The sequence below is a fragment of the Schistocerca nitens genome, chromosome 4 (genome assembly GCF_023898315.1).
Source record: "Schistocerca nitens isolate TAMUIC-IGC-003100 chromosome 4, iqSchNite1.1, whole genome shotgun sequence".
NCBI lineage: Eukaryota > Metazoa > Arthropoda > Insecta > Orthoptera > Acrididae > Schistocerca > Schistocerca nitens.
This window is the reverse complement of record NC_064617.1, coordinates 182,322,567-182,349,137: the sequence shown is the minus strand read 5'-3', so window position 1 is coordinate 182,349,137 and position 26,571 is coordinate 182,322,567. Positions and strand designations below refer to the sequence as shown.

Genomic DNA, 26,571 nt, shown 5'->3' with positions numbered 1-26,571 from the left:
ATTCATTTTAGCAGCTGTCGGTGGTTTCTGCATGTCTTCTTTAAATCTTTAACAGCTGTGCTTTATCGAAAATGTTCAACAAGTTTCACATTCACCTCAACATAAGACGTAGCTAGATTCCTTGACCGTAAATAAGAGCTTCGGGTCGCGTCGGTACCAAGGAGTATCGTAAAAGCACGCTCGCGCGTGTGGTGTGTGTGTGTGTGTGTTTGTGTCTGTGTGTCTGTGTGCGTGTTTGGCGCGTGGGTATGTGTGCGTGCGCGTGTGTGTCGGGTCAGCGTTTAGGCCGTGCTTTTCCCGGCGTCGACGGAGCAGGAGGCGCGGCGTGGGCTCCGCTTTGTGAATATTAATGCCGCTAGATGGCACCAGTGGACAGCGCGGAGGGCGTGGCCGGCGGCGGGGGCGGGGGCGGGCTCAAGATGGCGCGCAGCATCCGCCCCCTCGGCCCCCTCTCTCTCGCTCTCCTCCTCCTCCTCCTCCTCCACCTCCACCTCCACCTCCGCCCCCGCCAGTGTCGCCCCCCACTTCCATCCCGGACAGCACCAGCTGTCTCTCTCGCACAGCAGTCGCTGCCGCGGCTCAGGGCAGGCAGCATCGCCGCTGCAGTGACACGCGCGCGCGCCCGGACCGCTAACTGAAACAGGACGCCGTGCGGTCGCACTCTGCAGCTCGTCTCCTGAATCCGCTGCATCCCGTAGGAAAGGGCGACAGCGCACTCTGTCTCCAGGGACTGCGGATATCTGATACTATCTAGCACTAACTCCAAAATTGTTCCGCATTTATAGCATGATTTCATCGCCTCCTGAGGCAAGTCGTGTCAAATAAACTGTCGTGTACAGGGCGGGCAAGATAAAACTGGGGGAGGGTAAAAAATATTTCATGCACAAGAAGGCAGGCAACCCAACTTCCGTCATCCGTCCCGGGGCCAGATAATGCAAGCTGGGTTGCCTACCTTAATGTGCACGAAATATTTTCTTCTCCCAGTTTTATTTCACCCGGCCAGAACAACTCCTTCGGCATTAACTGCAGAACATTAACTCTGGTTCACAGCCCTCAAAAGTATTTAGCTCATTTGGTTAACATTCTGTTCTACCAAAGAGTCGTTACTGGCTGTAATGAGTAGAGTACTGGCGATGAGAGAGAAGGTTCTCTTTCACATTTTACGTTATACGAAAAATGAATTGCCGCTTTCTGTTGTCAACCCATAACACGGGTCAATAACCATTTTTCTTACTTGATTTTAGAATCTAAAACTACTCCTAGAAATATGGTAGGAAAAGTTTTAGAGATATTTAAAATTATGTATAATCTGCTTACATTTTCAGTCGATTTTTGTCGTTTTATTTCTTTGTATATTGATTGCAGGAAAATTGTAATTAGGAAGTTACTTCCTTATTTTTTGTGTTACATAGCCTCAGTTTTGAAAATAGCCGCTAAGCAGCAAATGAGTCGCATTTGCCAGACTCTTTTGAGATGGCGGTACCAGTTCGCATTGAGAGGTGAATTTTTATAAGTCTGGAGATCGTAACACGTTCCCACATGTCTTCGTTGTAGGAACTAAAGTAAGCTGAAATAAGATGTGTTTCTCGCCCCAGGAAACAGAAGGTTATTGACGTTAAACTTATGCTATTGATGCTAAACTTATGAATATCGAGTTACGTGCTTGGACTTCTTTTAACGCCATCGTCTATAACTTTTGTATAACAGAGTAGAAGAGAATGATGTCGCTGTAATGACTGAACCGATGGAGAATACAAAAAATGGGATGTAGCATTTCACTGGAAGCACACTTTCTACACTCGCATTTTGAAATTTTCCCTCAAATCTTGCATGCTGTAAACGATGAACTACATAAACGCTTACATCAAGACATTCTTACCACGGAACGTCGATATCAAGACCGACGGAACACTTCAATGACGAACGATTACTGGTGCTTTTTTCTCCTTGGAGAGACTGATGAATGAGACATCTTACAAAAGAAAAGCATCTTCATCACCCTATTTCTCCAAATAACCTGGCATTAAACATTAAAATACTTTAACATTTCTAATTATAGTCACCTTTTTGTATAATACGACGGCTGTTTTGATGTTCTACCTAAGTGTTTGAATAACTTTCGGGTTAAGTGTGTATTGAATACTTTTCGGGTTAAGTGTGTTATCTTTGGTATTATTAATGGCCGCCATGTATAGTAAATACTGTAAAATTGATACGAATTTTTATCATTTTGTATCTACACATGTGTCGTGTTTGAAAAAAATCTGATTGCAGCTGTGAAAACTGCGTCCTAAAACATAACCAATCCACCCATTTAGAAACTAGACGCAGAAAATAGTTTCAGTGTGCTGATCAATAAAATTATTGTACAAATACACTAGAGTGCAAAACTTAAGGTTGAAATTACCTTCCACATGATGTTTCACTGCAAAGTAACATAGTTAGATTATATCTGAACCATATATAGAAAGACCCGCTACACTATAGTGCAGAAAGTAACTGAAACAAACGCACAATGAGAGGAACAGGACTGACTCTGACTAATTACACTGAAGCCATTGTGTTTTATAATGGTCCCTTGCCCATTACAAAAGGCGGAACATGGTTGCTTATAGGATGTGTGATCACCGCGGACGCCAATGCACGCTCTACAACGTGCTCGATGCTGGCCACAACGTCCCATCACCAGCGCGATTGACGTCTACGAGTATGTAAGGGGAACGGGTAGGCCTTTCCATTCGTCGAACACCCTCTCATTCCAAGAGTTACTTGGCCTGCTCTGTTCGATGCAGTCACGCATTGTCGTTCATAAAAAAAAAGAAGCCAGCACCGTTTATTGACACACATCAACACGGATTTAGAAAACATCGTTCTCGTGAAACACAACCAGCTCTTTACCCACACGAACTGCTGAGTGCTACTGACAAGCGATTGCCAATTGATTCCGTATTTCTAGATTTCCAGAAACTTTTGACACTGTACCTTACAAACAGCTCGTAATCAAATTGCCTGCTTACGGAATATCGTCTGTTATCCTATTGGATTCTTGATTTCCTGTCACAGAGGTCACAGTTCGTAGTAATTGACGGAAAGTCATCGAGTAAAACAAAAGTGACTTCTGGCGCTCCCCAAGGTTGTGTTATAAGCCCTCTGCCCTTCTTCAACTATACAAACGATATAGGAGACAATTGAGCAGCCATCTTAGGTTGTTTGCGGATGATGCTTCCGTTTATCGTCTAGTAAAGTGATCAAAAAGTTAAAAGAAGGTGCAAAACGATTTGAAAAAGATATCTGAATGGTGCGAAAACTGGTAGTTGATCCTAAATTATGAAGAGTGTGAAGTTGTCCACATGAATGCTAAAAGGAATCCATTAAACTTCGGTCAGGCGATAAATCAGTCTAGTTTAAAGGCCGCAAATTCAACTAAATATCTAGCAATTATAGTTACGAACAACTGAAATTGGAAAGAACACATAGAAAATATTGTGGGAAGGCGAACCAAATACTGCGATTTATTCCCACAACACTAGGTAAATACAAATGATCTACTAAAGAGTGCCTACAGTACGCTTGTCCGTCCTCTTATGGAGTATTATTGCTGCGCGGTATGGGATCCTTGCCAGATAGGATTAACAGTGTACATCGAGAAAGTTCAAAGAATGGCAGCACTATTTGTATCATCGAGAAATAGGGGATATAGTGTCACGGACAGGATTTGGAGTTGACATCATTAAAACAATGGCTTTCCTCGTCGCGGCGGGATCTTCTCAAGAAATTTTAATCACCAACTTTCTCCTCCGAATGCGAAAATATTTTGCTGACGCCGACCTGCATAGGAAGTAACGATCATCATAACAAAATAAGGGAAATCAGAGCTCGCAAGGAAAGACATAGGTTCAAATGGTTCAAAGGGCGCTGAGCACTATGGGACTTAACATCTGAGGTCATCAGTCCCCTAGACTTAAGGACTACTTAAACCTAACTGACCTAAGGACATCACACACATCCATGCCCGAGGCAGGATTCGAACCTGCGACCGTAGAGGTCAAGCGGTTCCAGACTGAAGCGCCTAGAAGCGCTCGGCCACAGCGGACGGCAGACATAGGTGTTAGCTTTTTCTGCGCGCTATAAGAGAGTAAAATAATAAAGAATAATTGTGAAGGTGGTTCGATGAACTCTCTGCACGCACCTAAGTGTGATTTTCAGATCATCTACGTAGATGTAGATCAATGCACCCTTGGGGACGGAGTGCAGTGTCATAATGGCGTTGACCGATGATTGTACCGAATCTAAAGATTTGGAACTCAATACTCCCATGCAACGTCAAGCCTCCCCACACCTTGACCACCAAAACGTTCATGTTCGACAGTGTTCCTTGGTGCATTACGCATTCTCGTTCTCCGCATTCAAGGGTACGCAATACACGCAGCAACGTTTTCGAACTATTCCAAGTGTTAGAGTGAGGGGTGCCATAATGTTGCATGGGCGTATCGACCTCCATATCTTTAGACATGGTACAATCACTGCTCAACGTTACCGTGAAGCTGTATTCCTTCCCTAGGGTGCATCGGTTCTGATTTCTTTTTAGAGTTCCGTAATTCAATAGACAAAAACGGAATCCGTATAATATCACTTTGTTGTCTATTAGTGTCTGTTTATCTCAGAATCTGTGGAGATATCAGGTTTAAGGTTATATCGTATAGGAGTGCTACAGCGTACAGTCACCCGGCGGTGTAAATAATTTACCCTTCCAAGTCAATTGAATCAAAAGATACGGCCATTTATATTACATATTTTGACACTCGCAAACTCACTCGTTAAAACCTATAGAGTACTTACTTTTGACCTAGAACCATGAAATTTGGAAATAAGTTAGGTTCTACAGTGCAGAATAAGGAAAAATTTTAAATCAAATTTCTAATTATATAAACATATAAAAAAATACCTTTTGCCGCTTGTTGTCAGTATATCTAAGCGTGTTAAGTTCACTTTTTCTCAGGAACTGGTAGAGATGTTAAGTTGAAATTTACGTCAAATACTAAGGTCTATAGTCCCTTGGCAGCCTAAAAAAATTTAACCCTCTATGTCAGTGCTATCAAACGATACGGCCATTTATGTCACATATTTGACTGGAATACTCTGTTTCGAATTCTGAAGGTGGAAGGGGTAAAATACAGGGAGCGAAAGGCTATTTACAATTTGTACAGAAACCAGAAGGCTGTTATAAGAGTCGAGGGACATGAAAGGGAAGCAGTGGTTGGGAAGGGAGTGAGACAGGGTTGTAGCCTATCCCCGATGTTATTCAATCTGTATATTGAGAAAGCAGTAAAGGAAACAGAAGAAAAATTCGGAGTAGGTATTAAAATCCATGAAGAAGAAATAAAAACTTTGAGGTTCGCCGATGACATTGTAATTCTGTCAGAGACAGCAAAGGACCTGGAAGAGCAGGTGAATGGAATGGACAGTTTCTTGAAAGGAGAATATGGGATGAACATCAACAAAAGCAAAACGAGGATAATGGAATGCAATCGAATTAAGTCTGGCCATGCTGAGGGAATTAGATTAGGAAATGAGACACTTAAAGTAGTAAAGAAGTTTTGCTATTTCGGGAGCAAAATAACTGATGATGGTCGAGTAGAGAGGATATAAAATGTAGATTAGCAATGGCAAGGGAAGCGTTTCTGAAGAAGAGAAATTTGTTAACATCGAGTATAGATTTAAGTGTTAGGAAGTCGTCTCTGAAAGTATTTCTATGGAGTGTAGCCATGTATGGAAGTGAAACGGACAATAAACAGTTTGGACAAGAAGAGGGAAGAAGCTTTCGAAATGTAGTGCTACAGAAGAATGTTGAAGATTAGATGGGTAGATCACCTAATTAATGAGGAGATATTTGACTAGAATTGGAGAGAAGAGAAATTTGTGGCACAACTTGACTAGAAGAAGGGATCGGTTGGTAGGACATGTTCTGAGGCATCGAGAGATCACCAATTTAGTGTTGGAGGGCAGCGTGGAGGATAAAAATCGTAGAGGAAGACCAAGAGATGAATACACTAAACAGATTCAGAAGGACGTAGGCTGCAGTAGGTACTGGGAAATGAAGAAGCTTGCACAGGATAGAGTAGCATGGAGAGCTGCATCAAACCAGTCTCTAGACCAGAGTTTCCCAAACTTTTGTTTGTCACACCCCACTTCTGCCGAAAATAAAACTTCCGTGCCTCCCCCCCTTAAAAAATATAGAGATTTTTATTAATTATCAAGAAACTATTGAAAAATTTGTGATGGTGACGTTATGTAACATGGTGGGATGTTAATGTATCGAGTCGCAGCTAATACGTCATCAGTCTAGTCTTGTGATTATAAGCCACTCCGAAAGTAAAGAAAGTCCTTGGTAAAGAAGGAAAAATATTTGCCACCTTTGCAGATTAGCGGATGCGGGCTATTATTTTAAGTTGAGTGTAGCTTATTACTTTCACTCATTATCAAAAATAGTACTCAGTCACGGTGTTAACGAACATCACAGATTTGTACGCCTATAGCGCTCCCCATTGTCATTGCGCATAGGTTGGCATTTCTGTCAACGACGACAGCTACCGAACGGCGACAAAGGCCCAGTTCCCAGAACCAGACAAAAAATAAAAAATTAGTTTTACGCAATAATCGTGCAGACTACACAGAACTTTAAAAAATATGGATAAAACAACTTCCTTACCTTGATTACATTCCCTTGCTGCACACCATTTATTCACCCATATACGATTTTAGGACTAGTCTTCGCTTGCCATATCTAGGATAAACTTTCACTGTGTCTTCATCCAGAAGAAATACTATTATTAGTTGAAATAACATACCACACGTAACATCAGAATCCATAAGGATCACATGTAGTATTTATATTTAAATCAGATTCACTATGTTTATTTTATATTGTTTCTTCGAAATAGTTTTTTATAATTTTACAGTATTACCTACATGAAGGATAGTTAGGAGGAAAATAACAAGTTCTCTTATAATATGACGTATTTATTATAAAAATATTGTCTCCACACACATATGGCAAGAAACAAACAAATAAATCAATGTGAAGGATGAGCTTGCATATTTTCTACAAGATTTTGAATTCTTGGCAGAATAGTAGAAACTGCGCAACGTAAAACATTGGCAATACTGAGTTTGCTTCTAAGCTTATTTTTTATCGCCACTACCGCTGAAAATGCTCTTTCGCACAAATAAGTGCTTGAAAATGGTAAATACAGTTTCAGTGCTTGTTCTGCTGTGCTGGGATACACCGTGAGATATTTCACCCAAAATAAAGGCTTATCCATCTTCTCAAAGTCATACTTCGCTGCAGAATCATTTTTAATTTCTAAGACTTCCTCTTGTAGTCTGTCTGGCAACACATCCACGTCAACGTGAAATGGATCCGCCGCTAACCTATAATAAATTTTATGATCACAACTGTTAGGGAAGTATCGTTCGAATCCATCAGTGACGTGCTGCAAATGGTTTGATATTTTACTATTAGTATCAGTATCCTTAAAATCGTTTTGAAATCGGGCTTCTTCCAGGATTCCAAACAATCTGGGAAAGCAGGAATAATTGCAGGCTAAAATTTTACGTTTCCATAGTTGCAACTTATCAGTAAACGCTTTGATGGCATCCCGATGAAAAATTATGTTTGACTCTCCACCTTGTAATTTCAAATTCAATGTGTTTAAAGATTCGAAAATATCTGACAGATAAGCCAATGCAACATGAAGACCGGGCTTTCTAAATTCCACATACAATTCAGTTTGTTTGTTATTTTCCAAAAACTGCATCACTTCGTCTCTAAGTTCAAATAATCTTCCTAGCATATTTCCTTTTGAGAGCCAGCGTACTTCTGTATGACGTACTCTGTTCAGAACGAACACTTGTACTAGTTTCGCATTCATTCACGTCGTGCACATTTTTCTGGTGACAAAGGACATAACCCTGGCGTCCAAATTACGAACGCGCCAGTTCATTTGAATCGTATACAGTCTATTAAAGTCACTGTAATCGCATCACATGGGGATCCGTGGGTTGACAGGGTAATAAAACGGCATTTTTGCAGTTATGCAGTATAAGTGATTATTACTCTGATGAACATAGCCTACTACGGCTAAAAGTTATAACATGATTACGTTCAGCTCATGTGTACAAATGTACGGAATAGTTAATACCTGACTTTTCTGCTTTCCAATTGTCAGAAGTAAGTTGTTTAAAAATCTGATATATTAGAATTAACGCATATCGCCTTCGTAATTTTGAGAGTTTCTGTGTGTGACATTCTAAACGTGATCTTCAAAAGCTGTATGTTCTAGGATAGGTTATTGAGATATGATTGCGGGAAGTGGGACGCCAAACGATTGCATTTAGCACCATAATCTATCATTAATACCTGCACATTCATTTTTATTAAAATATCGATATTAAAAAGAAATATCAGGTTTATACCTCTAACTCCACCCGCGCCCCCCTTTCAACATCATCACGCCCCCCCCCCTCCAGGGGGGCGCCTCCCCCAGTTTGGGAACCTCTGCTCTAGACTGAAGACCACAACAACAACATGTCACATATTTTGATGTTGGTAAGCTCACTGATCAAAAGCTATAGATGGGCTGTCTCTAGTATATGTCAAGTTTTACGAGAAAACTCAGAGTGCGAGCTCTACTCGGACGTATCCCTTTTTTATGTATGACAATGCGTGACCAAATCGAACAGCGGAGGTGGACGAGTTCTTCCAACGAGAGGATGTTCGGCGAATGCACTGGCCTGCCTGTTCCCCCGACTTAAATCTCATCGAGCACGTGTGGGATGCGTTGGGGAGACGAACCGCAGCACGTCCTCATGCGCCATTCACCATCCAGCAGTTGTTAACCGCGCTGGTGAAGGAATGGAACGGCCTACCGAAAGCACTTACCTGTCTTGTAGCCAAGCGTGGGAACGCGTTGCAGGACACGCATCGCCATCCGTGGCGATCACATACCCAGTTGATAACCACGACCTGCCTTTTTTAATGTCCAGGGGACCATCATGATTCGCGGAGACTTCAGTGCAATTACCGTGTTTGATTAAAAGTGTCATCTCTGTTACTTCCATTGCTGTACTGTAGCAGTTCCTTCTATGTATGGTCCAAGTTTATCGAGCCATGTTACTTGCCAGATACACATCATATAAAAGTAACCTTCTTCCTTACGTTTTGCAGACCATTGTATTTATTAACACACATGTATTTCCTTGCTCTTCATTTCTAATTTAACTTTCATTCATGTACCTAGATCTAAACCCTGGAAACCACTGTGAAGAGCCAGCCACAAGGTGCTTGCCATTGACCCAAATTTATTTATTCCCGGCAAATTCACGATTTCAGTTGAGAGAGGAATGCGACGGTAAGACCCTGGACTCGTGTTCGGAAGAATAGCAATTCAAATCCGCACAGCCGATTATCCCGGTCAACACGAAGACCAGGATGGCTTTTCGAAAGGGCACAGCCTACTCCGCTCCACGTCCTACTCCAATCTGAATTTGTTCTCCGTCGTGTCAAACGGCCTCGCCGTCGATGTGACGTTAAAAGCCTAATCTTTCTTCCTACTGACTGCTTAAATACCTCTGTGCTCGCTGTAATTAATCTCGTCTCCTCTTCGCGGCCCTATCGGTGTGACAAGTGCGCACACTCCTTGGTACCTTACTTAATGGTTCAAATGGCTCTGAGCACTATGGGACCTAACATCTGTGGTCATCAGTCCCCTAGAACTTAGAACTACTTAAACCTAACTAACCTAAGGACATCACACACATCCATGCCCGAGGCAGGATTCGAACCTGCGACCGTAGCAGTCCCGCGGTTCCGGACTGAGCGCCTAGAACCACTAGACCACCGCGACCGGCCCTTACTTAATGCTGTTTCTTGAAACTTTGGAGGTAGGTTTTCTCGGGATAGTTGGGTTCTATCTTCAAGCACCTGCCGGTCTAGGTCTTTCAGAATCTACGTCTAAATCTACATAAATAGTCCCCAAGTAACCGTAGGATGCATGGCGGAGGATACCTTGTACCACCACCAGCCGTTTCCTTCACTGTTCCGCTACAAACAGAGCGATCGGAAAACGACTGTCTGTAAGCCTCCGTACAAGCCCTATTTTCTCTTACATTATCTTCGTGATCCTTACGCAAAATATATGTTTACGGCAGTAGAATCGTTCTGAAATCGGGCACAATTTCTGTTTCTCTAAATTTCCACAGTAGTCCTTCGCGAACCCCACCAGGGTTTCGTTCAAATGGTTCAAATGGCTCTGAGCACTATGGGACTCAACATCTTAGGTCATAAGTCCCCTAGAACTTAGAACTACTTAAACCTAACTAACCTAAGGACATCACCCACACCCATGCCCGAGGCAGGATTCGAACCTGCGACCGTAGCAGTCCCACGGTTCCGGACTGCAGCGCCAGAACCGCAGGGTTTCGTATTCCGAGTTCAGTCTACGCAATAATTCCGTGCTGAGAGAAGCTGCCGGTAACAAATCTAGCAGCACGTCCCTGAAGAGTTTCAGTATCTTCCTTTAATCCGACCTGGTACTCGTTAATATACTGCAATAGTGTTCCCTACGCGGTCTCCTTTGTAGATGAGCTACACTTTACCAAAATCCTCCCAATAAAAAGACGTGGATCATTCACCTTGCCTACTATCCAAACTGACGTACTCATTCCATTTCACATCTTTTTGCAACGTTACGCTTAGATATTTAACCGATGTTACTGTGTCAGGCAGATCACCTACTAATGCTGTATTCGAACGTTACAGGATTCCTTTTCCTACTCCTCCGCATTACCTTACAGTTTTCTACATTTAGACCTAGATTCCATTCATCATACCAACTAGAAATTTCGTCTAAGTCATCTCGTATCCTCCTACAGCCACTCAACGGTGGCACCTTTCCGTATACCACAGGGTCATCAGCAAACAGCCATAGATTGCTCCTCACCCGGTTCGTCAGATTATTTGCCTATATAGAGGTTAGGGGCCGACCTAACACACTTTCCCGGCCGTTGTTCAAATGGCTCTAAGCACTATGGGACTTAACATCTGAAGTCATCAGTCCCCTAGACTTAGAACTACTTAAACCTAACTAACCTAAGGACATCACACACATCCATGACCGAGACAGAATTCGAACCTACGACCGTAGTAGCAGCGCGGTTCCGGACTGAAGCGCCTAGAACCGCTCGGCCACAACGGCCAGCAATTTAAGGACATTAATAAGCGGAGAGTCCACCGTTCGCCTTCTTGACGGTCTCGTACCGTAACACCATCTCTTCCGTAATTCAGTGTTGCACTACACATGATGCTAGGTATTGTTCTCCAGGCTTTAGTCAAGCACAAAATACAGGGTGATTCAAAAAGAATACCACAACTTTAGGAATTTAAAACTCTGCAACGACAAAAGGCAGAGCTAAGCACTATCTGTCGGCGAATTAAGGGAGCTATAAAGATTCATTTAGTTGTACATTTGTTCGCCATTTCAGCCAATAAAGTTTTTGGTCCCTTTTTCTTCGAAGGTGCTACTGTAACTGGACTACAGTATCTGGAGATGTTAGAGAATTGGCTGTTCCCTCAGCTCGAACAAGAAGCACAACAATTCATATTTCAGCAGGATGGAGCGCCACCACATTAGCACTTATCTGTCCGTAACTACCTGAACGTCAACTACCCGAGGCGATGCATCGGCCGCCAGGCAGCCCGTGACAGAGCACTTCATCACTGGCCTCCAAGAAGCCCTGATCTTACCCCCTACGATTTTTTCTTATGGGGCTATGTTAAGGATATGGTGTTTCGGCCACCTCTCCCAGCCACCATTGATGATTTGAAACGAGAAATAACAGCAGCTATCCAAACTGTTACGCCTGATATGCTACAGAGAGTGTGGAACGAGTTGGAGTATCGGGTTGATATTGCTCGTGTGTCTGGAGGGGGCCATATTGAACATCTCTCAACTTGTTTTTGAGTGAAAAAAAACCTTTTTAAATACTCTTTGTAATGATGTATAACAGAAGGTTATATTATGTTTCTTTCATTAAATACACATTTTTAAAGTTGTGGTATTCTTTTTGAATCACCCTGTATACCGTCGTATTGCCATAGGGTATAGCGAGATTCTTCACTGCCAGTCAGTCGTTTCAAGTGATCCACTTTCCAGGGGCGTCGTTCTTTACGCCACCTGAAGCGTCGCTTATTATTGACTACAGAAATGTGCGGTTATGAGGAGCTGCTCGACCATACATATTGTTATATCCTAGCCAGTAATGCCAACCGAGCCCGCTGCCAAAAAGGTTGGCAGCATCAAAGTCCGGACGCCGTCCGCATAAGCAGCGCCAGCGATACAGGAAATCGCCGCAAGTCTGCGGGCGCCACCGCTGGCTTCTGGTTTTCTTAAGCGCTGGAGTCGCGAGCGCTAGGACAGTTCTGTATTCGCCGCTGAGTTGTATACTCGCCACCGAATTGTGTACCTGCTAGTCAGTTGTGTGTTCATCGCAGCAGAGTTGTTGTTTGTCGTCAGCCGACGCTGACCTAGCCGCACCGACTCGAACTAGACAGATTTCTGTAGACCATGTTCACCACTGTGTTCTGTATCATCGTTAATAAAGATAAGTACCGACTTTTATTTAATCAAAGTGTGTGGGTTTTCATCTTTCTGTTCACTGTTCCAGCGGACCGGTCGGCCCGCTATTAAAAGTGTGGCGGTGACTTCGTAAGCCGTTTCTACAGCGAAGTGTTTGTCGTTACGAAGACCGTCACAAAACTGGCGACGAGGACTTCCGAGCTCGTGTGCAGGGCTGGTTCAACTTGTTTCTTGAGATAGAATTTTGGGGGCTGGTTTAATTTGTGTTCACTATGTCTGCCGAATTACAACAGTTGATCTTGTTACAGAGTCAGCAAATACAAAGTCTGGTGGAAGCAATCGCCAAACAAGCGGCTAATCCACCACCACACAAGGAACAAGCACAGGCAGCACCGCCTTTTCGTGCTTTTGAGGCATCACGAGAAGAATGGCAAGAATATTTCGCGCAGTTGCAGGCGCACATGTCAGTCTACAAAATCACAGGTAATGAGCGGCAGCTTTATTTAATTTCCACTGCAGGCGTGGAAGTCTATAGACTACTTTGTAAGTTTTCCCGGAATCCAAGCCAGAAGCTTTAGACTATGACGTTGTTGTTAACAAGCTTGCTGAGTATTTCGAGTCGCGAGTTCATGTGGCAGCAGCCAGATTCAAGTTCTTCAGATTAAAGAAACTGCCACATCAATCTAATAAACAGTGGTTAACAGATTTACGGGGCCTCACCCGTCAGTGCCGATTTAATTGTGTGTGTGGAGCTTCCTACAGTGATGTCATGTTACGAGACGCTATTACTCAAAACATTGCAGACTCTCGTATTCGTGCTGCTATCTCAAAGTTGCCTGACCCGTGATAAGAGACTGTGATGAACATTATTGAAGCCCAGATGTCATGTTACGAGACGCTATTACTCAAAACATTGCAGACTCTCGTATTCGTGCTGCTATCTCAAAGTTGCCTGACCCGTGATAAGAGACTGTGATGAACATTATTGAAGCCCAAGATACTTTTGACTATGCTGAGTGTGAGTTAGATCAGCCATGTATTTCTCAAATTGCCTGTGCTAAGCAAGTTACGTCACGCCCGCGGCCCCACCGGCAGAGTCAGACTGTAAACACTAGCCGGCCGCGTCATGTTAAACACATTCGTCAGCCGCGTGTGCAAAATGATCGACTTAAGTCTTGCCCTAAGTGTGTTCTTGCTCATCCTCGTGAACGTTGCCCGTTACGCAACGCGGTTTGTCACTTTTGTCAAAGGAAAGGACACATCCAGACTGTTTGTTTGCGTAAACGCAAGAACAATTCTAGTGCTGCCCAGCCCATGGATATTCATGTTCTTCACAGCCAGCCCGCCCAGCCGGTCGGCTTTAAAGACTCTTCCACGGTTCGTGTGGGTAATAAACTTGTTCGCAATAAGCCACCCACCCAGCCCTCTGCTATGCGCCCCATGCGTAATTCAAACGCTGTAAAACGTAATGTACAGACTGCCAGTGAAGCGGGAGTTGTTGCTCCACCCTCCCCAACCCACGAGTTGTCGTAAGCAGCGAACACGCGCTAAACGCGCTGCTTTTGTGTCTTCCGCCTCCACTGCACCGATCCAGAGACAGTGTAATAAACTATTTGTGAAGCTACGCATCCAGGATAAGACCTACAATTTTCAATTAGACACTGGTGCGTCTGTGACTCTCATAAATAATGCTACGTATGCGGCTATCGGCCGCCCTAAACTTTCAGCGGCGAAACATTCTTTGGCTACTTATAGTGGCGAACACATTCCTGTGTTAGGTGTATGTAGCGTGCCAGCCACATTCCGGGGCAACACAAAACAGTTTCATTCACAGTGCTCCGCGCTACAGACAGTGTAAACATTTTCGGATTAGACTGTTTTGACTTGTTTGCCCTGTCTATCCAAGACAATGTGTTGCAACTTAATTCTGTTGTTGTTCCTCAAGACAGCATAACCGATTTGTGTAAACGATACAGTGACATATTTAAAGACGAACTCGGTTGTGCTGCGAACTTTGCCGCTCATATAACGTTAAAAGATAATGCTCAGCCTCGATTTTTTCGTGCTCGTCCAGTGCCTCACGCCCTCCGGGCACCTGTAGAAGATGAACTTCGTCGTTGGCAAAACGACGGTGTTATTCAACCCGTTTCAGCGAGCCAGTGGGCTTCTCCCTTAGTTATTATAAAGAAACCGTCTGGCAAGTTACGTTTGTGTGCTGATTTTAAGTCGACAGTTAATCCTCAGACTGTCATTGATTCTTTTCCTTTGCCTAGACCGGACGAGCTGATGGATAAGTTAGGGGAAGCTCGTTTCTTTTCCAAAATTGATCTCCGTGAAGCATATTTGCAATTGCCCCTCGACGAGCAATCACAACAGTATTTTGTCATAAACACGTCGTTGGGGTTGTTCCGTTTTCTGCGTTTGCCTTTTGGTTGTGCGTCAGCTCCAGCTGTTTTTCAGCGTTTTTTGTCCCAACTTCTGGCTAATGTGCCATCGTGTTGCAACTATTTAGACGATATTGTTGTGTCCGGTCGGACGCCTGCTGAACATATCCGTAATTTGGAGTGTTTGTTTACAGTGTTGTCTCAGGCAGGCCTACGTTGCAACATCGATAAATGTTCATTTTTCCTTACGGAGTTGGAGTATCTGGGACATGTTATTAATGCTCAAGGCATTCATCCCTCCCAGTCACATTTAGCAGCTATTCGTGATTTGCCCGCCCCTCGCAATCTGCATGAATTGCAAGCAGTTCTTGGCAAATTGACATATTATATTAGGTTTATACCTAATGCATCACAGATTGCTGCACCGTTGCATCGTCTCCGCCGTAAGAATGTTCCGTTTGTGTGGTCAGCTGATTGCCAATCAGCCTTTCAGCAGCTAAAAGAGGCTTTATTGAATGATCGTTGTCTGGTCCATTACGACCCTAACAAGCCTCTGGTGTTAGCTTGTGATGCTTCTTCTTTCGGTCTCGGTGCTGTGTTGTCTCACCGAGTCGGTAACACCGAACGTCCTATTGCGTTCGCATCTAAATTGTTAAACAAAGCTCAGTGTAATTATAGCCAATTGGACAAGGAAGCGTTGGCTATTGTGTTCGGTGTCACAAAATTCCATCACTACCTCTATGGTAGACCATTCTATTTAGTCACAGATCACAAGCCCCTGACGTCACTGTTTCATCCGTCTAAACCAGTTCCTCAGCGGACAGCTCAGAGACTACAACGTTGGGCTCTTTTGTTATCACAATACCAGTATGAGATACTGTATCGCCCTACAGCTCAGCATGCTAACGCTGACGCGCTTTCTAGATTGCCGATTGCTGCGGATGATGTCTTCGATTCCTCTGACGACTCTTGCCATCAGATTGACGCCGATGAGCATCAATCCCTCCGGGATTTTCCGATTGATTATCGTCAGGTGGCACGTGAGACAGCTACGGATCCTCATCTGAGTTTACTATTACGTTTTGTTCAACGTGGTTGGCCGTCCAAGGCAAAGGACATATCGGATCCTGTGGTTCGTCGCTATTATTCGCAACGTCATCTGTTGTCCGTTTCGCACGGAGTTTTGCTGTTACGCACCGAGAATGACCAGCTTCGTGTAGTGGTTCCCCAAGTACTCCAATCCAAGGTCCTCGACTTGTTGCATCAAGGTCATTGGGGAGTGGTCCGCACCAAGCAGCTTGCCCGCCGTCATTGTACATGGATCGGCATTGATAAGCAGATTACGCAGATGTCTACAGATTGTTCGACGTGTGCCGAACACCAAGCTGCTCCGCCTCAACGCTATTTTGAGTGGGCACGCCCTGCCGGTCCCTGGCAGCGAGTACATATTGATTTCGCTGGTCCATATTGGAATTCTCGTTGGCTCATCGTGATAGATGCATTTAGTAATTTTCCGTTTGTTGTGCCCATGCAGTCTACAACGTCTGCACAAACTATACAGGCGTTGACTTCAATTTTTTGTATTGAGGGTCTTCCAGAAGTTTTAGTGTCTGACAATGGTCCACAATTTACCTCTGCTGAATTTGAAAGTTTTTGTTCTGCCAATGGCATTCGCCATGTTCTTACTCCGCCGTTCCACCCTCAATCGAATGGTGCACATTCAAGGATCATATGGACCGCCTTCGTGCTACGCACTCTCGTCAGCAGGCCCTCATCACGTTCCTGTCGTCGTACCGGACCACGCCACGCGACGGCCCTTCGCCTGCGGAGCTTCTCCACGGCCGTCGTCATCGCACCCTACTACGGTTGTTGCACCCCCCGGATCGACCCGCCGCTTCTGAGCATCGCACGCGTTTTCAGCGCAACGACGCCGTTTTTTTCAGAGTTTATCACGGTCGCCGTCGTTGGGAACGTGGTACCGTGATAAGTGTCCAGGGTCGCGGTTTTTATACTGTTCAAGGTGCTACTGGGGTGCACAGGAGGCATCAGAACCAGTTGCGCCGCGCTGGCCGCCCGGATTCTGCCGCTCGTTCTTTGTCCACAGATTTGGTCCGCGGCGAGTTCCAGCCGCGCCTTCCGACTTTGCTGCCGCCCCCAGGGCAGCAGCAGCAGCCGTCGCCGCTACCACGCCGACAGCCCGTCCCGTTGATGCCTCCCGCGCAGCTTCATGCGGGAGCGCCCCGGGTGGTCGCTCCGGCGCCTGCGGTCCCTCTTCAGTCGCCACCGCCTTCGGAGCTGATGGACGTCGACCCCTCAGCCGGGCCGCCTTCCCAAGCGGTGGCTGTGCAGCCTGTACTGCAGCCGCTTTCCTTGGGCACCCCCAAGGAGTCTGACACCGCAGCGCCTTGTCCGGCGCCCACTCAGCAGCCGTCGACGCAGCGTCAGGAGACGCTGCCTCTCTTCGTGGGTCCCGACGCCCCGTCGCGTCCAGTACCAGAAGCTGCGCCCGTGGTCATAGGCGTGCACCCTGACCTCGGTTTTCAGTCGGTGTTTCCCGAGGCCCCACGCAGCCAATGCTGGGGTGCGGACCGGGGACTGCCACCGACAACAGTCTCCGCCCCGGTCTCTTCTGCTACGTCTGCGGCCAGACCCCTCCCCCACCGTCGACGCTCGCCACGTCATTATTCAACGACGGTGCGGCGATTTGGGGGGGAAGAGTGTTATATCCTAGCCAGTAATGCCAACCGAGCCCGCTGCCAAAAAGGTTGGCAGCATCAAAGTCCGGACGCCGTCCGCATAAGCAGCGCCAGCGATACAGGAAATCGCCGCAAGTCTGCGCGCGCCACCGCTGGCTTCTGGTTTTCTTAAGCGCTGGAGTCGCGAGCGCTAGGACAGTTCTGTATTCGCCGCTCAGTTGTATACTCGCCACCGAATTGTGTACCTGCTAGTCAGTTGTGTGTTCATCGCAGCAGAGTTGTTGTTTGTCGTCAGCCGACGCTGATCTAGCCGCACCGACTCGAACTAGACAGATTTCTGTAGACCATGTTCACCACTGTGTTCTGTATCGTCGTTAATAAAGATAAGTACCGACTTTTATTTAATCAAAGTGTGTGGTTTTTCATCTTTCTGTTCACTGTTCCAGCGGACCGGTCGGCCCGCTATTAAAAGTGTGGCGGTGACTTCGTAAGCCGTTTCTACAGCGAAGTGTTTGTCGTTACGAAGACCGTCACAAAACCTATTAACTCGTTACTCACGGTTACAGTGGCAGCAGTTTAGCGAAATATCGTGGAGAAATTACAAAGTGACCTGCGCGAACAACCGAGAAAACTACGAGACACAAATTGTACCCGCTCGTGCACGCATTATTATACCTCCCCTCTCACCATGTCTGCTCCCCTCCTACAAACATACAAACATTTTATTGATCATGCTCTTAGTTTCTATCGCAACCAACAAAGAAAATTTCGTGAGCCGAGTTGTATCTGCTTCCTCAGTCGATATTACGAATGTATTTGAAATAAGTTGAGCAGCTGGGATGTCTTCACAGTCGTGCTCCTTCATGGCACCAAACTGAGAGTCCAAATCGCAAAAGTTGTGTCTATCGATATGACACATAGTCATGCAGACTATCAGTCAAGTTCTGACATGTCTGCTGGTCTAGCGCTAAAGAGCGTGGCTGAAAACAGAAAGGTCGCGGGTCGATTTCTGGTTGGACCATGGAAACGTTGAATCTAACACCGCCTTCACCTTTCAATGACGTGAAGACTCACAGGGAAGCTACATGTGGTTCGGATTCAATACTAAACTGTAGGTCCCTTTCCCCTGTGGGGTAAGGTACATGCAAGTCACCTAAGTGCCAACGGCCTTGCAGCAGTGGTAACACCGGTGCCCGTTAGATCACCGAAGTTAAGCGCTGTCGGGCTGGGCTAGCACTTGGATGGGTGACCATCCGGTCTGCCGAGCGGTGTTGGCAAGCGGGGTGCACTCAGCCCTTGTGAGGTAAACTGATGAGCTATTTGATTGAGAAGTAGCGGCTCCGGTCTCGGTAACTGACATACCGCCGGGAGAGCGGTGTGCTGACCACATACCCCTCCATACCAACATCCAGTGACGCCTGTGCGCAGAGGATGACAGGGCGGCCGATCGGTACCGTTGGGCCTTCATGGCCTGTGCGGGAGGAGTTTCGTTTCGTTTCAAGTCACCTAAGTGACGTCCAATTCAAAGTCTTGCACCTCTTCCCACTGAGCTGTACGAAATATACAGACGGTGCTACAGAATGATGTTTTAAACATTTGGGAGATGACAGAGGATTGAATTCGGAACGTTTAGATGTCACCAATCTACAGCTGGTGGTGTGAAATAAATTTTCTACGGCTACCACTGGGCTGGTGCATATCCACGCTCTACCTATACGAGGAATTACCAGATGATATCCTCAGTGAACATTTGGACTGGAATTCTTGGAGGTCATCTTATTGGACCAGTCATTTTGAATGGTGCATGGTATTTGAACTTTCTGGAGAATATCTTGCATGAACTTCAGGACGAAGTTCCCTTGCGGCTGTGTCCTACTTTGTGGTTTCAGAACGACGGTGCTCCACTGCACTGTTATCGTCGAGCTAGCTATAGCGTATCTCAAAAATGGTTTCAGACAGAGAGTAACTGGAAGAGTACGCTCAGATCCTTAGCTTAGGTGCTCTCCTGATCTCGCCCCTCTTAAGTTTTTCCTCTGGGCTTATGTGGAGCCCTTGCGTGTTCAGCACAAGTACGAACAGTACCACAGCTTACTGAGCGCATGTTTACAGCGGTTGATGCCATCAGATGAGAGTGTGTAACCTTGAATCAGACAAAACGCAGTTCGCCATTGCACATTATGTAATGAAGCTGGTGGTCGTCGCATTGAAGATTTATTCTACAGCATTGAATTCAAGGATTCCGTTTATATATACGTCAAAAAAAGTTTTGCATCACGTCAGTTCCGAGAGTTCCGAACCTGTACAGAAAATTGGAATAGAGACCAACATAAACATCATTTCCGCCCTCTTTTTATTGCTCGTGAAAACGACACATGGTATATTCTACCACCATACAGCGAGACCTTCAGAGGTGGTGGTCCAGATTGCTGTACACACCGGTACTTCTAATACCAAGTAGTACGTCCGCTTGCATTGATGCATGCCTGTATTCACCGAGGCATACTATCCAAAAGTTCATCAAGGCACTGTTGGTCCAGATTGTCCCACTCCTCAACGGCGATTCGGCGTAGACCCCTCAGAGTGGTTGGTGGGTCACGTCGTCCATAAACAGCTCTTTACAATCCATCCCAGGCAAGTTCGATACGGTTCATGTCTGGAGAACATGCTGGTCACTCTAGTCGAGCGATGTCGTTATCCTAAAGGAAGTTATTCACAAGATGTGCAAGATGGGGGCGAGAATTGTCGTCCATGAAGCTTGCTGCACTCGCCGGATAGTGTGTCTAAGACGTTCAGCCTGACCGGGTTGCCTCCAAACACGTCTCTGCCAATTGTCTGGTTGAAGGCATATGCGACACTCATCGGTGAAGAGAACGTGATGCCAGTCCTGAGCGATCCGTTCGGCATGTTGTTGGGCCCATCTGCACCGCGCTGCGTGGTGTCGTAGTTGCAAAAATGGACCTCGACTTGGACGTCGGGAGTGAAGTGGCGCATCATGCAGCCTATTGCGCACAGTTTGAGTCGTAACACGACGTCCAGTGACTGCACGAAAAGCATTATTCAACACGGTGGCGTTACTGTCTGGGTTCCACAGAGCCACAATCCGTAGACACCGCTCAACCACTGCAGTCGCAGCCCTTGGGCGGCCTGAGCGAGGCACGTCATCGACAGTTCCTGTCTCTTTGTATCTCCTCCACGTCCTAACATCACTTTGGTTCACTCCGAGACGCTTGGACGCTTCCCTTGTTGAGAGCCCTTCATGGGACAAAGTAACTATGCGGACGCGATCGAACCGCGGTATTGACTGTCTAGGCATGGTTGAACTACAGACAACAAGAGCCGTGTACCTTCTTCCTGGTGGAATGTCTGGAACTGATCGTCTGTCGGACCCCCTCCGTCTAATAGGCTCTGCTCATGCATGGTTGTTTACATCTTTGGGCGGGTTTAGTGACATCTCTGAACAGTCAGAGGGACTGTGCCTGTGATACAATATTCACAGTCTCCGTCTATCTTCAGGTGTTCTGGAAACCGGGGTGATGCAAAACTTTTTTGATGTGTGTAGTATTTGATTATAATCTACTGTCAATAAATGTTTTCCAAACTACAGTATTCTGGGATTTCATTTAGCCTACCTAATGCGTAGAAAGTGCATAGAGCTGTAGAAACTTTATTTCACATTTCCGGCTGTAGGTTCCTTAATGCGAAATGTTCTGAATTTCATATTCTAAAGTCTCACAAAATTATAAAACATAAATCTGTAACAACCTATATACCGTCAAGTGCTCTGTACCACAGTTTAAAATCCGCCAAAGACTTTTTTTACCCGAGAGCGTCAGATGATCATATAAGATATCTTACGTAGAAAGCTACGCTCAATAAACATCACACAGTAATTCGAGCTAACAGTGTTAACACATAACAGACTGAAGTTTTCATTCCTAATGTAAATATCTACACGTACATCTGTATTCCACAAGCCATCTTATGGCAAATGGTGGAAGGTACTTTGTGAGTCACTTCACCACTTTCGGTTTCCAGCGGCAAATGGTTCGCTGGAAGAACAATTGCTGGTAAACCTTAGTGTGAGCTCGAGCTCTCTGATCTTACCTTCATGGTCTTTTCGTGAGAAATACCTGGAGAAATATTGGCTGACTCATCTAGGAACATAGGTCTACACTGTGGGAAATTTAATGGTAAACCGCACTGCGATGCCGAACGACTCTTTTGCAGCGTCTGCCTCTGGAGGTGATTTATCATCTCTGTGACGTTTTCGTGCTTTCTAAATGAACCCATAAAGAAACGTGTTGTTCTTCTTTGGATCGTCGCTGTTTCCTCTATCAAAATTGTGTGGTACGTGTCCCAGACTGTCGAGCAATATTCAAGTGCTGCTCGGACGAGGGTTTTGTAAGTTACCTTATTTTTGGGTGGACTACTCTTTCTGAGGATTTTCCATTAAAACTCAGTCTGTGATCTACCTTACCTGAGATTACTATTATGTGGTCGTTTCACTCTAAATTGCTGCGTGCACATACCCCTGCATATTTTGTCGATGTGACTCCTTTGCGTGGTTGTTCTGTAGGAGTGCAATCATACAACAACGGATCTCTGTACCCGTTTATGCGGAATGCGTTACATTTCTTTATGTTGTGGGCCAACTGCCAACGACCTTACCGCAGTGGTAACGCCGGCTCCCGTCAGATCACCGAAGTTAAGCGCTGTCGGGGTTGGCTAGCACTTGGATGGGTAACCATCCGGGTCTGCCGAGTGCTTTTGGCAAGTAGGGTGCACTCAGCCCTTGTGAGGTCAGTTGAGGAGATACTTGAGTGAGAAGTAACGATACCAATCACGAAAATTGACAACGACCAGGAAAGCAGTGTGCTAACCACATGCCCCTCCGTATCCGCATCCAGTGATGCTTACGAGCTTAGGATGACACGGCGACCAGTCGCTACCGTTGGGCTTTCAAGGCTTGTTCAGACGGTGTTTTTGTTTGTGGGTCAACTGCCAATATCTGCATCACCCTCCGATCCTCTCCAGATCTTTCTGCATTTAGCTTGGGAACCTTGAAGCTCCTAATTATATCCTAGAAATATTAGGAGGTGCGGAAAACATTTGTAAGACTGACACGGAACTTAACACTGTTAATGAACAGCGGAAGTGACCGTCATAGAAAATAATGGAAACTGTGATTTCGATGCCGCCATCGGTTGTGGTTACATGCCTGCGAATGCGCAGCCCCAGCATGCTCTGTCCCGAGTGCTTCGCTGTGTCAGTCCGTTTGAGAGAGTCAGAGGAGCAGACGTGTTTAGAGACTAGTTGAATGCATCACAAAATGGAGCTTAAGATAAAACAGCGCATGTTCATTAGCGAGGGTTACGTGCTGCACAGTTCTTGGATATGGTGTGCGGTACTGTTTGCGCAAGAGCCTAAGGCTGGAAACGTTTTGGCAAACATCCAGAAGGGACTGCAATGCAAAACCTAGTAGCGGAAAGGCTCGAAACGGGCTCTGTAGCGAATCAAAACCGTAACTATCCAAAAACGTCTTATAATTAAATGTTTCCCTGAGACATTTATGTCTTTTCATTATCTACGATAATTTATTTATTTATTTATTTAATCGTATGGCTACGCCTCCCCGCCGGGCAGACCGTTCGCCGGGTGCCGGTCTTTCAACTTGACGCCACTTTGGCGACCTGCAGTCGACGATGACGATGAGGACAGCACAACACCCAGTCCCTGGGCGGAGAAAATTCCCCTACCCAGCCGGGAATCGAACCCGGGCCCAGAGCACTGACAATCCGTCGCTCTGACCATGCAGCTACCAGGTGCGGACATCTACAATAATGATCGAAGCAGGAGAAATGAATTAAAATTTGTGCTGCGGCCGGGACTCGAAACCGGGTCTTTTTGCTTGCTAGGCAGAAATGCTAACCCTTACACCACCGCAGTACGATCAAACAGTGTTAGAGCGAAGGAAAGTCCAACGAATTCTGAACGCTGTTTATTTATTCGTTTCGGAATTAAGAGATCATCGTGTCCAAACATTATCAAACAGAAGCTGCATCTGGTCCCTTGCAAGTCTACTGTGGTGAACGATTTAAAAAGTTCAGAAGAACTTTCGCGTGTTGAGGACTGCCGTCGATTCCTGAGTGAATTGGAATGAGGGAGGTTTTTCGTCAGCTTTTTATCTGTTCAGATGAGGATTGGGTCAGCGAACTAAGAGGCGACGAGCCTTTATGCATCAAAAAACGAGCTTCAGTACTTCGAGGAGCCGTTGCATAATCTAAAGCTGGTGTTTGGTGCGCATGTCTGATGTCCACATAATAACACTAATCATTCAGCAAACTGTTAATGCTGACTGTTATGTTAAAAAAAAAACTATTTAATCCACACAATGAGGTGGCGAAAGTCGTGGGATAGCGATAGGCACATATACAACTGACGGTAGTATAGCGTATACAAGTTATACGTTTGTACTCACGTGATTTATGTGAAAAGGTTTCTCATATGATTATGGCCGCACGATGGGAATTAACAGATTCTGAAGGCAAAGTGGTAGTTCGAGCTAGACGCAGACATTCCGTTTCGGAACTCATCATGGAATTCAATATTCCACCATACACATTGTTAATCGTGTGCCGAGTAAACCAAATTTCAGGCATTAACTCTCACTACGGACAACACGGTGGCCGACGGCCTTCACATAACGACCGAGAGCAGCGGCTTTTGCGTAGGGTTGTCAATGTTGACGGACAAGCAACACTGTGTGACATAACCGCAGAAATCAATTTCGAACGTACGACGCACATAGCCGGTCGGGGAGTACGGCGAAATTTGGACATCGCCTGCAGCGCCTCTCTTGGACTCGTGACCAAATCGGTTCGACACTAGACGACTGGAAAACCGTGACCTAATCAAATGAGTCCGTATTTCAGTTGGTAAGAATTGATGGTAGGGTTCGAGTGTGGCGCAGACCCCACGAAGTCATGGATCCACGTTCTCAATAAGGCACTGTGCAAGCTACTTGTGGCTCCGTATTGCTGTTTACATGGAATGGACAGGATCCTCTGACCCAGCTGAACCGATCACTGATTTGAAATGGTTATGTTCGGGTACTTGGAGACCATTTGCAGCCATTCATGGACTTCATTTTCGCAAGCAAAGACGGATTTTTTATGAACGACAGTGCGCCATGTAACTGGGCCACAAATGTTCACGTTGGGTTTGAAGAGTACTCTGGACGATTCGAGCGAATGATTCAGCAACCCAGATTTTCCGACACAAACCATAAAATCCCATGGGACACAATCGAGAGATCAGTTAGTGCAGAAAATCTTGCATCGGCAACATTTTCGCAATTATGGACGGCTGTAGAGGCAGCATGGCCCAACATCTCTGAAGGGGTCTCCCAACGACTCGTTAGGTGCATGCTACGTCGAGTTTCTGTACTACTGCCGGCAAAAGGAGGTCAACAGCTCATTGTATGTGGATCAGTGCACAGAAGACGAATGACTGCATGAATATTTCGAGCAAAGCAGACTAACGACACACATAGCCTTGAAAACCTTGTCACGAGTGCATGAAGTTTTCTGTGAGGACTGGATAGTCAGTAGAGGCAGTGCAATCTCCTGGCCACACTAATCACCTGATCTTTCTTCCTGTGATTTTAACCTCTGGGGTATATGGAAGCGTGGGGTGCACTCAGACGACCGAGCGAGGTGGCGCAGTGGTTAGCACACTGGACTCGCATTCGGGAGGACGACGGTTCAATCCCGTCTCCGGCCATCCTGATTTAGGTTTTCCGTGATTTCCCTAAATCGCTTCACGCAAATGCCGGGATGGTTCCTTTGAAAGGGCACGGCCGATTTCCTTCCCCATCCTTCCCTCACCCGAGCTTGCGCTCCGTCTCTAATGACCTCGTTGTCGACGGGACGTTAAACACTAATCTCCTCCTCCACTCAGACGATCTTTACACTCTGCAAGAGCTACAGCGGAACACTGAAGACGCTACTGCTGCTGTGCCTCAGGCAGGGCTGCTACACATACACTATGTGATCAAAAGTATCCGGACATCCCAAAAAACATACGTTTTTCATATTAGTTGCATTGTGCTGCGACCTACTACCAGATACTCCATATCAGCGAACCTCAGTAGTCATTAAATACCGTGAGAGAGCAGTATGGGGCGCTCCGTGGAACTTATGGACTTCAAACGTGGTCAGGTGACTGGGTGTCACTTGTGTCACACGTCTGTACGCGAGAATTTCTCGCTCCTAAACATCTCAAGTCCACTGTTTCCGATGTGATACTGAAGTGGAACGTAAAGCGACACGAACAGCACAAAAGCGTACAGGCCGACCTCGTCTGTTGATTGACAGAGACAGCCGACAGTTGAAGAGGGTCGTAATATGTAATACGCAGACATCTATCCAGACACAGGAATTCCAAATTGCATCAGGGATCCACTGCAAGTACTATGACAGTTAGGTGGGAGGTGATAAAACGTGGATTTCATGGTCGAGCGGCTGCTCATAAGCCACACATCACGCCAGTAAATGCCAAACGACACCTCGCTTGGTGTAAGGAGCGCAAACACTGGACGATTGAACAGTGGAAAAACATTGTGTGGGGTGACGAATCAGGGTACACAATGTGGCAGGGTGTGGGTATTGTTGAGTGGTACTTAAGTAAATAAATTAGTGAAATCAAAGTGAACTAGAAATTAGAATATAAATGGAAAACTTGGTTTAGTTTAGAGAGTTACATACTGGCATTCAGCGGGCAAAACAGCAGAACAGAAGAGACAATGACCATGAAGTCAGCGAGTTCCACATAAGCGGGCGCTGTCGATTCAGCCGT

At 45.7% G+C, this 26,571-nt stretch overlaps 1 protein-coding gene across 1 annotated transcript in view; it reads left to right on the top strand.

Annotated features, from left to right (window-relative positions):
- Positions 1–359: 359 nt before the first annotated feature.
- The window catches only part of LOC126252192 (uncharacterized), a 37,756-nt gene continuing 11,544 nt past the window's right edge, over positions 360–26,571 (top strand). The window contains exons 1-2 of the mRNA XM_049953062.1: positions 360–444; positions 17,124–17,562. Of these exons, the coding sequence (XP_049809019.1) occupies positions 360–444; positions 17,124–17,562 (524 nt within the window). The remainder of the gene's footprint in view (positions 445–17,123; positions 17,563–26,571) is intronic.